Source organism: Ranitomeya imitator, chromosome 1, assembly GCF_032444005.1.
Source record: "Ranitomeya imitator isolate aRanImi1 chromosome 1, aRanImi1.pri, whole genome shotgun sequence".
NCBI classification, from domain to species: Eukaryota; Metazoa; Chordata; class Amphibia; order Anura; family Dendrobatidae; genus Ranitomeya; species Ranitomeya imitator.
This window is the reverse complement of record NC_091282.1, coordinates 1,021,663,480-1,021,677,919: the sequence shown is the minus strand read 5'-3', so window position 1 is coordinate 1,021,677,919 and position 14,440 is coordinate 1,021,663,480. Positions and strand designations below refer to the sequence as shown.

The following is a 14,440-nucleotide window of genomic DNA, read 5'->3' as shown; positions in this document are numbered from 1 at the left end:
ACGAGGCATCACACACCGCCTCTGAAGTCCCAGAGCCCTCCGGGTCAAAGACAACTGATCCTAGTAGGTTCCCACAATAATGTGATTTGGGTTTGGTTGCAGGTCCCCTCCTCCCCCCCCCCCCCGGCAGCCAGTGTTGCCATATATGCTGACAGACCTTTTTTTTTTTTTTTTCCCTTCACAGAGGCAAAGACACAGCACCACCGCCGCCACGAGGCATCCCGCCCAGCCTCTTCTGGCTCTGTGCCCTCAGGGTCAACTCCTCCAGATCCTAGTAGGTTCCCACAAAAATGTGATTTGGATTTTGTTTCTGGTCCCCTTCCCCCCCCCGGCAGCCAGTGTGGCCATATATGCTAACAGACCTTTTTCAAAAATTTTTTTTTTTTTTTTTTTTCTTCACAGAGGCAAAGACACAGCACCGCCGCCGCCACGAGGCATCCCGCCCAGCCTCTTCTGGCTCTGTGCCCTCAGGGTCCAATGTCCCGGAGCCCTCCGGGTCAACTCCTCCAGATCCTAGTAGGTTCCCACAAAAATGTTATTTGGATTTTGTTTCTGGTCCCCTTCCCCCCCCCCGGCAGCCAGTGTGGCCATATATGCTAACAGACCTTTTTCAAAAATTTTTTTTTTTTTTTTTTTCTTCACAGAGGCAAAGACACAGCACCGCCGCCGCCACGAGGCATCCCGCCCAGCCTCTTCTGGCTCTGTGCCCTCAGGGTCCAATGTCCCGGAGCCCTCCGGGTCAACTCCTCCAGATCCTAGTAGGTTCCCACAAAAATGTTATTTGGATTTTGTTTCTGGTCCCCTTCCCCCCCCCCGGCAGCCAGTGTGGCCATATATGCTAACAGACCTTTTTCAAAAATTTTTTTTTTTTTTTTTTTCTTCACAGAGGCAAAGACACAGCACCGCCGCCGCCACGAGGCATCCCGCCCAGCCTCTTCTGGCTCTGTGCCCTCAGGGTCCAATGTCCCGGAGCCCTCCGGGTCAACTCCTCCAGATCCTAGTAGGTTCCCACAAAAATGTTATTTGGATTTTGTTTCTGGTCCCCTTCCCCCCCCCGGCAGCCAGTGTGGCCATATATGCTAACAGACCTTTTTCAAAAATTTTTTTTTTTTTTTTTTTTCTTCACAGAGGCAAAGACACAGCACCGCCGCCGCCACGAGGCATCCCGCCCAGCCTCTTCTGGCTCTGTGCCCTCAGGGTCCAATGTCCCGGAGCCCTCCGGGTCAACTCCTCCAGATCCTAGTAGGTTCCCACAAAAATGTTATTTGGATTTTGTTTCTGGTCCCCTTCCCCCCCCCGGCAGCCAGTGTTGCCATATATGCTAACAGAACTTTTAAAAAAAATTTTTTTTTTTTTTTTTTCTTCACAGAGTCAAAGACACAGCACCACCGCCGCCACGAGGCATCCCGCCCAGCCTCTCCTGGATCTGTGCCCTCCGGGTCAACTCCTCCAGATCCTAGTAGGTTCCCACAATTATGTGATTTGGATTAAGTTGCAGGTCCCCTCTTAACACCCCCCCCCTCCCCCGGCAGCCACTGTTGCCATATATGCTGACAGACCTTGTTTTTTTTTTTTCCTTCACAGAGGCAAAGAGACAGCGCCGCCGCCGACAGCACGAGGCATTCAACAGCGACTCAGATCCAGAAGTGCCCTCCGTGCCTCAACATTCTAGTAGGTTCCCACAATTAAGTTATTTGGATTTTGTTGCAGGCCCACTCTTTCACCCCCAACCCAAACAACCACCCTCCCCCCCCCCCCCCCCTTTGCTTATTTTTTTTATTTTTTTTCATTCACAGAAGCAAAGACACATCGGGAGACTACAGTGTTATTAATGTTATGTTTTTTGACCCACAGCTCTCGTCACTGTCAACAAAGAGGATATTGAAGCCGGCATAGACAAGTTACTCCACACTATGGCACATATTCAGGAGCAGCACAATGTGGCAATGGAGGAGCTGCAGAAGCTGCGGGACATGTGCCAGCAGTTGTAGGCGGGCCAATAATCCATTTTTTGTTGTTCCAATTAAAAGATTTAGTTAAACTTTCATTCGATTTTTTTTTTTTAGTTAACTGTACATGAATTTGTTACGTTAATTTGTTCCCTCATACAGTGCTGTGATTGAGACACACCAATCAAAAAGTAGTGATAGAATGTATAATAAAAGCTTTTATTTCAAACATTATTTTAACAAGACAAAAAAAAAAAAGGGATGTAAAAGTAGTTAGGAAATCACAAATTATGATACGACGATTGTTCCGGCTGAAAATTTTGGTGCCTGATGGGCGAAGCCATATGTAAAGGTATTGGTGTGTAGGAGTTATTAGGGGGTGGCTGGCCGAAGTGGGAAACGTGAGGATTGTGTCGCATCGATGTCTGACCCTGTGACCAACCATTGAAATTTGATGGCTCTGTCCGCTGTATTGGCCGGGAAGAGACCAAACAAGTGTTCTTGTCCAAATCGCCATCAGTACCCTTGTTTACTGCTTCCAGAATCAGACGCTCTGCTAGTATTCTTTGGTTGTCGTCCATTTTTGCCAGTTTGTCAACCACATAGTGTCCAAACCCCTCTAACGCAGGGCTAACATTTCTTGTCAACACCTTCTTTGCCAGGCTCAATAGTTCATTTGAGGCGTCTGAGGTGGCTTTCCGTTTTCTTTGAACTTGCCTCGATTGACTCCTGGCAGGTGCAGCCTCCACTAGATCTGTTGTTGTGCAGTCCTGTGAACAGTCAAGTGTACTCTCCTGCGCACTGTCATCCTGGGGGGGGGGAAAAAAAAAAAAGTTATGAACCCGGCAACAAAAAGTAGTACCACCATAACCGCATCCAAACTATATATTCGTAGTAGGTAACAAAAAGATTATAATATATTTGATGCTTAGTAATATTCTTTAACCCTCCCTTTTATTGAATACTTTGAACTACACTGTTCTGACTGCTATGGGAACCTGACCAATATTTAATAGTCTAAATAGTCTCAACAAGAGTACATCGGCAGCTTGACGCGATACTATTTTCTATATTGCTTCGATGGTATGGTTTACATATATCTCCATTTCATACATATTACGTTCCCCTTATAATTCTTGACTGCAACAGGGTTACTTATGTGTACATGTTTTTGTAACAACTTTAAACTGATGTGATAATCAGAAGTATAAAACCTAAAATGCAGAGAAAAATTATGTAATTATAGGACACATTGGTGAACTTTCGTCCAAAGAGCTACTTACTTGTTGCCCTTGTGACTCCTGCTCGGCGTGGTTCTCCGAAACTATTGGTTCCACAGGTGCCAACAATCGAAGACACGTTGAAGTCCGTGGCACCTCTTGGTCCCTCAGAAAATTAAGATGCTCAAAATACCACAGTTTTGGCACATAAACTTCTTCAGTGGAAGCTCCGGACCTTGTAGTCTGAAGAACCTTGTTCAGCTCCTTCCTCCAGACCGTGCGGAGCGCCTGGATTTTCTTTTTAATAACTGCTTCGTTAGCTGCCTCATCTGGTGCCTGACGATTGTAAAGCTCAATGAGCTGTAAGTAACCCTCCCTCCTCTTTTCCCTGTTACAATACTCAGGAGATTTTATTTTCCAGAGGCAGGGAAAAGACTGATAAATCTCGATGAAATCCCGGATGAACTCCACACGATTTGACATCTAAAAAGTAATTAAAAAAAAAAATTACATGGTTGACAAAGCGTCCTATTAACAATACTTTTGCCAGTGTGCCAAACGCTTAACAACAGCAGCCACACAAAGCGCTCATGCCTACCATCGCTTCTTCCATCTGCCGCGCCTATAGTCCACCATAACCCAAAACAGTGTACCGCCCGCTTCCCTACAGCAGCCACACAAAGCGCTCATGGTGACCATACATTGTACCATCTGCCACGCTGTAGCGCAACAGACACAACCGGTCATAAGCAGTCACAACAGCGTACCATCCGCATCGCTTCAGCGGTGGAACGAAGCGGTCATGCCGAACAAACTGAGTTCCATCTACCACGCTGTAGCCCACCAGTCACGACCAGTCACAACAGCGTACCATCCGCATCGCTTCTTCCATCTGCCGCGCCTATAGTCCACCATAACCCAAAACAGTGTACCGCCCGCTTTCCCTACAGCAGCCACACAAAGCGCTCATGGTGACCATACATTGTACCATCTGCCACGCTGTAGCGCAACAGACACAACCGGTCATAAGCAGTCACAACAGCGTACCATCCGCATCGCTTCAGCGGTGGAACGAAGCGGTCATGCCGAACAAACTGAGTTCCATCTACCACGCTGTAGCCCACCAGTCACGACCAGTCACAACAGCGTACCATCCGCATCGCTTCTTCCATCTGCCGCGCCTATAGTCCACCATAACCCAAAACAGTGTACCGCCCGCTTTCCCTACAGCAGCCACACAAAGCGCTCATGGTGACCATACATTGTACCATCTGCCACGCTGTAGCGCAACAGACACAACCGGTCATAAGCAGTCACAACAGCGTACCATCCGCATCGCTTCAGCGGTGGAACGAAGCGGTCATGCCGAACAAACTGAGTTCCATCTACCACGCTGTAGCCCACCAGTCACGACCAGTCACAACAGCGTACCATCCGCATCGCTTCTTCCATCTGCCGCGCCTATAGTCCACCATAACCCAAAACAGTGTACCGCCCGCTTCCTTACAGCAGCCACACAAAGCGCTCATGGTGACCATACATTGTGCCATCTGCCACGCTCTAGCTCATCACACACAACCGGTCATAAGCAGTCACACCAGCGTACCATCCGCATCGCTTCAGCGGTGGAACGAAGCGGTCATGCCGAACAAACTGAGTTCCATCTACCACGCTGTAGCCCACCAGTCACAACCAAGCACAACAGCGTACCATCTGCCACATTGTAGCCCTCCAGTCACAACAGTGTACCATCCACTTCGCTTCAGTGGTGGAACGAAGCACTCATGCCGTCCATACAGCGTTCCATCCACCACGCCCAAGCGGTTTACATACCTCGAAGCAGCGGTGCAAAGCGTGGTATATTCAGCGAGGTACAAAATTCCGATGTCCAGGTCCACCAAGTGTCCAAGTACGTAAAACCAGAACACATGAGCTGCGCGCACAGTGAACAAGCCCGTAGAGACATGTTCACACCACCAAGAGACTTGAAAACACAAAAAAGCACAGTAAAACCAAAAACACTCTGTTGCAAAAAAATCACAGTGGACAGCAAGTGCTGGTAAAAAGATGGAAAAAACAGGGTATTTGGTTGATACGTTATTTGCAAAAAATGTATATTAAGCCGCTCTACCAAACGTCAAGGTATACCCGTATCAGAGCAGTCCTAGCTAATGTATGTAATCCCTATCTGATGTATTTAAAACCTGGTCATATGTACAATACCTGTATGAGCAGGATTCAGAAAAGGAATGTCCATGTGGACACGCTGGACAGAACGGCTCCTGTGCGCACAGCTCAAAAAAAGAGGGGTGGAGGCCTCCCCAGTCTTGTGGACACAAGAAAACAATAATGTAAAACCAGAACACATGAGCTGCGCGCACAGTGAACAAGCCCGTAGAGACATGTTCACACCACCAAGAGACTTGAAAACACAAAAAAGCACAGTAAAACCAAAAACACTCTGTTGCAAAAAAATCACAGTGGACAGCAAGTGCTGGTAAAAAGATGGAAAAAACAGGGTATTTGGTTGATACGTTATTTGCAAAAAATGTATATTAAGCCGCTCTACCAAACGTCAAGGTATACCCGTATCAGAGCAGTCCTAGCTAATGTATGTAATCCCTATCTGATGTATTTAAAACCCTCTTTTTTTGAGCTGTGCGCACAGGAGCCGTTCTGTCCATATACAAATAACGTATCAACCAAATACCCTGTTTTTTCCATCTTTTTACCAGCACTTGCTGTCCACTGTGATTTTTTTGCAACAGAGTGTTTTTGGTTTTACTGTGCTTTTTTGTGTTTTCAAGTGTCCAAGTACGAAGTGAAGAAAGGAAATTTTGAAAGCAGTGAAGTGGCATTGGGAACAATAGCGCTCAGGTGACAAATTTTCCAACCAATTGTGTGCACAGAACCTTTGGCCTATCACCACACTAACTAGTGGCACAACACGCCCCTTGTGAACAACGTCACGCACAGATTATGCAAAATTTGCTCTGAATCGTCGTGTGTGACACGACCGTACGACTGTCCCATACGACTTCTACATCGCAAATACGTCATGAATTTATCGCTTCAGCGTCGTGCATCGTGTAGTGTGACCGCAGTCTACGATGTTTGAAACGATAATTAAGCGACGATGCAACGTCACAAATCGTGCCGTCGTAGCGATCTAAATTGCACTGTGTGACGGTACCCTTAGAATGTATTTACTAAGGCTGGTGATCTAGAACATGCATTCAAATGAATGTTGATTTCTCAATAATTGGTGGTGCAAATAGGCTGCCAGTTACCTGCTGAAAAAGCAAAAAAAGATAATTCAACAGGTTAAGCTTGCTTAAAATGAATCATTCTCAGAAGCACATAATCTTGTGTAAACAGGATTTATGCTGCCGATTACAATGACAGCCTATAGGCACAAACCCATCATATTGCCAAGCATTCCTCTGAGCACATGGGAAGTTTAGTTGACCAGGTTATTAAATGACCATTGATCGACAGATATGTAGCCAATCACTGGCCATTTAACATACACCATTGACTATTGTAAACCCACACTAAGTCTCCCAACACGAAAGGTGTGATCAAAGAATGACAAAAATTGATCCCCACAATGGTACTATAAAAATATCAATTTATTAAATCTTAGTTAATAACAGTAAAAAAAGTGAATTACTACATAAACAGAAGGGTACAAATCCTCAACAAAAGAGGGACTATTAGCCTGAGTTAGGCACACCAATATCAGGCCAGACCAACTGGCTAAACCGTAAACCGCATGATGTTGCTGGATGTATAACAGGAGGACAAACTAGTAATAATAAACAATAATAAACAGCGTGTTTCGCCGTAGCTTCTTCTGGAGGCGTGTCAGGGTGTTTTTTACTGTTATTAACTAAGATTTAATAAATTGATATTTTTATAGTACCATTGTGGGGATCATATTTTGTCATTCTTTGATCACACCTTTCGTGATGGATATTGTATATATGGTAACAGTTGCCCTTGTTTTGGGGGGCAATATTTTGTTTATTTAGGAGCAAGTAGTTGTGAATATATACTAAGTCTCCCAAGTAGGGTTGAGCAAAACGGATCGTTCATTTTGGCACAGTTGGGTTTCACGAAACCCGACCCGATCCCTGTGTGGGGTCGGCCATGCGGTACGCGACTTTCGCACCAAAGTTGCGTTTCAATGACGCTAAAAGCGCCATTTCTCAGCCAATGAAGGTGGACGCAGAGTGTGGGCAGCGTGATGACATAGGTCCTGGTCCCCACCATCTTAGAGAAGGGCATTGCTGTGATTGGCTTGCTGTCTGCGGCGTCACAGGGGCTATAAAGAGGCGTTCCCGCCAACCGCCATCTTACTGCTGCTGATCTGAGCATAGGGAGAGGATGCTGCCGCTTCGTCAGAAGCAGGGATAGCGTTAGGCAGGGTCCATTAACCACCAAACCGCTTGTGCTGTAGCGATTTCCACTGTCCAACACCACCTTTTGTTTGCAGGGACAGTGGAAGCTACACTTTTTTTTCCTCAGCGCTGTAGCTCATTGGGCTGCCCTAGAAGGCTCCCTGATAGCTGCATTGCTGTGTGTACGCCGCTGTGCAAACCAACTGCTTTTTTCAAAGCACAAATCCTGTTGTTCCTTCCTTTCTGCACAGCTATCTTTTTTGTTTGTCCACACATTTGATTTAATTTGTGCAGCAGTCCACTCCTTCTTATTGCTGCCTGCCATACCTGGCTGAGATTACTGCAGGAAGATAGTAATTGTAGGACAGTCCTTTTTTTTTTTTTTTTTAATTCTCCCTAACAAAATAAGTTGTGGGAGATTAAGATTGGCATTTCTGCTAGAGTGCCAGTCCTGTGTGTGCCATCTCTCTTAGATAGTGGGCCATAGAAAGCCTAGTGTTTTTTTTTTAATTTGGTATCTAACTTCTCCCTGAAAAAATTAAAAAAACAGTGGGAGATAAATATTGGCCTTTCTGCTTGTGTGCCAGTCCTGAGTGTGCCATCTCTCTTAAATAGTGGGCCATAGAAAGCCTAGTGTTTTTTTTTTTTTTAAATTTGGTATCTAACTTCTCCATGAAAAAATTAAAAAAACAGTGGGAGATAAATATTGGCCTTTCTGCTTGTGTGCCAGTCCTGAGTGTGCCATCTGTTGTGAATTCTGTGGCAGAGTTCACTCCTGTGGTCACAAGTGGTAATTCGGCTGATTCTCTCTGGGATCTTCCGTTTGTGGAGGAAAGTGGTACTGCAGCTTCTGAGTTTCCTCCCTCAGGTGATCTGGTGAGCTCGTTAGCTTCTTCTCTACTTAACTCCACCTGATGCTTTGATCTATGCTTCCTGTCAATGTTTCAGTGTGGGACTTGTTTTTTCCCTGGATCATTCCTGTGGCCTGCTGCTCTGCAAAGCTAAGTTTTGCTTATGTGATTTTGTTGATATTTTTCTGTCCAGCTTGCTTTATTGGTTTTTCTCGCCTGCTGGAAGCTCTGAGACGCAGAGGGACCACCTCCGTACCGTTAGTCGGTGCGGAGGGTCTTTTTGTCCCCTCTGCGTGGTTTTTTTATAGGTTTTTGTGCTGACCGCAAAGTTATCTTCCCTATCCTCGTTCTGTTCAGCTAGTCGGGCCTCACTTTGCTAAATCTGTTTCATCTCTATGTTTGTGTTTTCATCTTACTCACAGTCATTATATGTGGGGGGCTGCCTTTTCCTTTGGGGAATTTCTCTGAGGCAAGGTAGGCTTATTTTTCTATCTTCAGGATTAGCTAGTTTCTCAGGCTGTGACGAGGCGCCTAGGTTCTGGTCAGGAGCGCTCCACGGCTACCTTTAGTGTGGTTTGATAGGCTTAGGGATTGCGGTCTGCAGAGTTCCCACGTCTCAGAGCTCGTTCTATTATTTTGGGTTATTGTCAGTTCACTGTATGTGCTCTGACCTCCATGTCCATTGTGATTCTGAATTGCCTTTCATAACAGTACAGGAAGCCAAAAGTGCTAATGATTCTCAATAGAGGGAAAAAAGAAGTTCTGAGACCATTTTTTTTTTCTTTGCACTGTGTTTTGTCTTTTTTTTCCCCTAGACATTTGGGTGGTTCAGGACACAGGTGTAGCAATGGACATTAAAGGTCTGTCTTCATGTGTGGATCAGCTCACGGCAAGAGTTCAAAATATTCAAGATTTTGTGGTCCAGAATTCTTTGCTTGAACCGAGAATTCCTATTCCAGATTTGTTTTTTGGAGATAGAACTAAATTTCTGAGTTTCAAAAATAATTGTAAACTATTTCTGGCTTTGAAACCTCGCTCTTCTGGTGACCCAATTCAACAGGTTAGGATCGTCATTTCTTTTTTGCGCGGCGACCCTCAGGACTGGGCGTTTTCTCTTGCGTCAGGAGATCCTGCATTGAGTAATATCGATGCGTTTTTCCTGGCGCTTGGGTTGCTGTACGATGAGCCTAATTCAGTGGATCAGGCAGAAAATAATTTGCTGGCTCTTTGTCAGGCTCAGGATGAGATAGAGGTATATTGTCAGAAATTTAGAAAGTGGTCAGTGCTCACTCAATGGAATGAATCTGCGCTGGCAGTAGTGTTGAGCGATACCGTCCGATACTTGAAAGTATCGGTATCGGATAGTATCGGCCGATACCCGAAAAATATCGGATATCGCCGATACCGATATCCGATACCAATACAAGTCAATGGGACATCAAGTATCGGAATGTATCCTCATGGATCCCAGGGTCTGAAGGAGAGGAAACTCTCCTTCAGGCCCTGGGATCCATATTAAAGTGTAAAATAAAGAATTAAAATAAAAAATATTGTTATATTCACCTCTCCGGCGGCCCCTGGACATCAGCGGGAGGATCCGGCGTCCGGCACGGCTTCTTTCTTCAAAATGCGCGCCTTCAGGACCTGTGGAATGACGTCCCGGCTTCTGATTGGTCGCGTGCCGCCCATGTGACCGCCACGCGACCAATCAGAAGCCGCGACGTCATTCCTCAGGTCCTAGAAGGCGCTCATTCTAGGACTTTAGCTGAGGAATGACGTCGCGGCTTCTGATTGGTCGCGTGGCGGTCACATGGGCGGCACGCGACCAATCAGAAGCCGGGACGTCATTCCACAGGTCCTGAAGGCGCGCATTTTGAAGAAAGAAGCCGTGCCGGACGCCGGATCCTCCCGCTGATGTCCAGGGGCCGCCGGAGAGGTGAATATAACAATATTTTTTATTTTAATTCTTTATTTTACACTTCCGATACCGATACCCGATATCACAAAAATATCGGATCTCGGTATCGGAATTCCGATACCGCAAGTATCGGCCGATACCCGATACTTGCGGTATCGGAATGCTCAACACTAGCTGGCAGCAATATTCAGAAAGGGTCTCTCTGAAGCCCTTAAGGATGTCATGGTGGGATTTCCTATGCCTGCTGGTTTGAATGAGTCTATGTCTTTGGCCATTCAGATCGGTCGACGCTTGCGTGAGCGTAAACCTGTGCACCATTTGGCGGTATTACCTGAGCTTAAACCTGAGCCTATGCAGTGTGATAGGACCTTGACCAGAGTTGAACGGCAAGAACATAGACGTCTGAATGGTCTGTGTTTCTACTGTGGTGATTCCACTCATGCTATCTCTGATTGTCCTAAGCGCACTAAGCGGTTCGCTAGGTCTGCCACCATTGGTACTGTACAGTCAAAATTTCTTCTGTCCGTTACCTTGATCTGCTCTTTGTCATCATATTCTGTCATGGCATTTGTGGATTCAGGCGCTGCCCTGAATTTGATGGACTTGGAATATGCTAAGCGTTGTGGGTTTTTCTTGGAGCCCTTGCAGTGTCCTATTCCATTGAGAGGAATTGATGCTACGCCTTTGGCCAAGAATAAGCCTCAATACTGGACCCAGCTGACCATGTGCATGGCTCCTGCACATCACGAGGTTATTCGCTTTCTGGTGTTGCATAATCTGCATGATGTGGTCGTGTTGGGGTTGCCATGGCTACAAGCCCATAATCCAGTATTAGATTGGAAATCCATGTCGGTGTCCAGCTGGGGTTGTCAGGGGGTACATGGTGATGTTCCATTTCTGTCAATTTCGTCATCCACTCCTTCTGAGGTCCCAGAGTTCTTGTCTGATTAACGGGATGTATTTGATGAGCCCAAGTCCAATACCCTACCTCCGCATAGGGATTGTGATTGTGCTATCAATTTGATTCCTGGTAGTAAATTCCCAAAAGGTCGATTGTTTAATTTGTCCGTGCCTGAGCACACCGCTATGCACAGTTATGTGAAGGAATCCCTGGAGAAGGGGCATATTCGCCCGTCATCTGTTGTGAATTCTGTGGCTGAATTCACTCCTGTGGTCACAAGTGGTACTGCAGCTTCTGAGCTTCCTCCCTCAGGTGTTCTGGTGAGCTCGTTAACTGCTTCATTACTTAACTCCGCCTGATGCTGCTATCCTTGCTCCTTGTCAATGTTTCAGTGTTGGATCTGAGCTTCTCCTGATTGTTCCTGTGACCTGCTGCTCTGTATAGCTAAGTGCTTTTTGCTTTTTTGTTGCTTTTTTTCTGTCCAGCTTGTTTTTTGTTTTGCTGGAAGCTCTGAGACGCAAAGGGTGTACCGCCGTGCCGTTAGTTCGGCACGGTGGGTTTTTTTTTGCCCCCTTTGAGTGGTTTTGCTTTAGGGTTTTTTGTAGACTGCAAAGTTCGCTTTACTGTCCTCGCTCTGTCCTAGAATATCGGGCCCCACTTTGCTGAATCTATTTCATCCCTACGTTTTGTCTTTTCATCTTACTCACAGTCATTATATGTGGGGGGCTGCCTTTTCCTTTGGGGAATTTCTCTGGGGCAAGTCAGGCCTATTTTTCTATCTTCAGGCTAGCTAGTTTCTTAGGCTGTGCCGAGTTGCCTAGGTAGTTGTTAGGCGCAATCCACAGCCGCTTTTAGTTGTGTTTAGGATAGGATCAGGTGTGCAGTCTACAGAGTTTCCACGTCTCAGAGCTCGTTCTTGTATTTTTGGGTATTTGTCAGATCACTGTGTGCGCTCTGATCGCTAAGCACACTGTGTTTCTGGATTGCCTTCATAACACCTGTCATTAGCAAACCTAACAGTACAAGGAGCCTAACTAATGATTCTCAATAGAGGGAAAGAAAAAGTTCTGACATCATTTTTTTTTTTTTTCTGCTCTGTGTTCACTTTTTTTTTTTTCCCCTAGACATTTGGGTGATTCTGGACACAGGTGTGGACATGGATATTCAGGGTCTGTGCTCTTCAATGGATAATCTCGTTATAAATGTACAAAAAATTCAAGATACTATTGATCAGAAATCTATGTTAGAACCAAGAATTCCTATTCCTGATTTGTTTTTTGGAGATAGAACTAAGTTTCTAAGTTTCAAAAATAATTGTAAGCTATTTCTGGCCTTGAAACCTCATTCTTCTGGTAATCCTATTCAACAGGTTTTGATTATTATTTCTTTTTTGCGCGGCGACCCTCAAGACTGGGCATTTTCTCTTGCGCCAGGAGACCCTGCATTGAGTAGTGTCGATGCGTTTTTCCTGGCGCTCGGATTGCTGTACGATGAGCCTAATTCAGTGGATCAGGCTGAGAAAAATTTGCTGGCTTTGTGCCAGGGTCAGGATGATATAGAAGTATATTGTCAGAAATTTAGGAAATGGTCAGTACTCACTCAGTGGAATGAATCTGCGCTGGCAGCTTTGTTCAGAAAGGGTCTCTCTGAGGCTCTTAAGGATGTCATGGTGGGATTTCCTATGCCTGCTGGTTTGAATGAGTCTTTGTCTTTGGCAATTCAGATCGGTCGACGCTTGCGCGAGCGTAAATCTGTGCACCATTTGGCGGTACTGCCTGAGGTTAAACCTGAGCCTATGCAGTGCGATAGGACTATGACTAGAGTTGAACGGCAGGAATACAGACATCTGAATGGTCTGTGTTTCTACTGTGGTGATTCCACTCATGCTATTTCTGATTGTCCTAAGCGCACTAAGCGGTCCGCTAGGTCTGCCGTCATTGGTACTGTACAGTCCAAATTCCTTCTGTCCATTACCTTGATATGCTCTTTGTCGTCGTTTTCTGTCATGGCGTTTGTGGATTCGGGCGCTGCCCTGAATCTGATGGATTTGGATTATGCTAAACGTTGTGGGTTTTTCTTGGAGCCTTTGCGGTGTCCTATTCCATTGAGAGGAATTGATGCTACACCTTTGGCCAAGAATAAACCTCAATACTGGGCCCAGCTGACCATGTGCATGGCTCCTGCACATCAGGAAGTTATTCGCTTTCTGGTGTTGCATAATCTGCATGATGTGGTCGTGTTGGGGTTGCCATGGCTACAAACCCATAATCCAGTATTGGATTGGAATTCCATGTCGGTATCCGGCTGGGGTTGTCAGGGGGTACATGGTGATGTTCCATTTTTGTCGATTTCGTCATCCACCCCTTCTGAGGTCCCAGAGTTCTTGTCTGATTATCAGGATGTATTTGAAGAACCCAAGTCCGATGCTCTACCTCCGCATAGGGATTGTGATTGTGCTATCAATTTGATTCCTGGTAGTAAATTCCCTAAAGGTCGATTATTTAATTTATCCGTGCCCGAACACGCCGCTATGCGCAGTTATGTGAAGGAATCCCTGGAGAAGGGACATATTCGCCCATCGTCATCACCACTGGGAGCAGGGTTCTTCTTTGTAGCCAAGAAGGATGGTTCGCTGAGACCGTGTATTGATTACCGCCTTCTTAATAAGATCACTGTTAAATTTCAGTATCCCTTGCCATTGTTATCTGACTTGTTTGCTCGGATTAAGGGGGCTAGTTGGTTCACAAAGATAGATCTTCGTGGTGCGTATAATCTGGTGCGAATTAAGCAAGGTGATGAATAGAAAACTGCATTTAATACGCCCGAGGGTCATTTTGAGTATCTCGTGATGCCGTTCGGACTTGCCAATGCTCCATCAGTGTTTCAGTCCTTTATGCATGACATCTTCCGAGAGTACCTGGATAAATTCCTGATTGTGTACTTGGATGACATTTTGATCTTCTCGGATGATTGGGAGCCTCATGTGAAGCAGGTCAGAACGGTTTTTCAGGTCCTGCGTGCTAATTCTTTGTTTGTGAAGGGATCAAAGTGTCTCTTTGGTGTGCAGAAGGTTTCATTTTTGGGGTTCATCTTTTCCCCTTCTACTATCGAGATGGATCCTGTTAAGGTCCAAGCCATCCATGATTGGACTCAGCCGACATCTCTGAAAAGTCTGCAAAAGTTCCTGGGCTTTGCTAA

General features: G+C 45.8%; 1 protein-coding gene and 1 long non-coding RNA gene across 3 annotated transcripts; one reads left to right on the top strand and one right to left on the bottom strand.

Moving 5' to 3' along the window:
* The first annotated feature begins 1,128 nt into the window (after positions 1–1,128).
* Positions 1,129–2,095, top strand: LOC138656769 (uncharacterized). 2 transcript variants are annotated; one of them, XR_011316966.1, is made up of 3 exons: positions 1,129–1,242; positions 1,585–1,671; positions 1,855–2,095. It is a non-coding gene; the product is annotated as an uncharacterized lncRNA (long non-coding RNA). The 2 variants fall into 2 exon arrangements; XR_011316967.1 differs by lacking the exon at positions 1,129–1,242 and adding an exon at positions 1,371–1,459.
* Positions 2,096–2,147: 52 nt separating this feature from the next.
* On the bottom strand, positions 2,148–4,006 carry LOC138656768 (uncharacterized). The gene is made up of 2 exons (XM_069744003.1): positions 3,233–4,006; positions 2,148–2,758 (listed from the first exon to the last, which is right to left on the bottom strand). The coding sequence occupies exons 1-2, from the start codon at positions 3,650–3,652 to the stop codon at positions 2,231–2,233; spliced, it is 948 nt and encodes a 315-aa protein (XP_069600104.1). The 5' UTR covers positions 3,653–4,006; the 3' UTR covers positions 2,148–2,230.
* Positions 4,007–14,440: the final 10,434 nt, after the last annotated feature.

What these genes read in the sequence shown, in the direction of transcription:
- LOC138656768 (XM_069744003.1), bottom strand. Translation starts at nt 3,652, where the DNA reads ATGTCAAATCGTGTGGAGTTCATCCGGGATTTCATCGAGATTTATCAG. An exon ending in AGGAGTCACAAGGGCAACAA is followed by an intron (nt 2,759 to 3,232) that starts GTAAGTAGCTCT and finishes CCCCCCCCCCAG; the next exon opens with GATGACAGTGCGCAGGAGAG.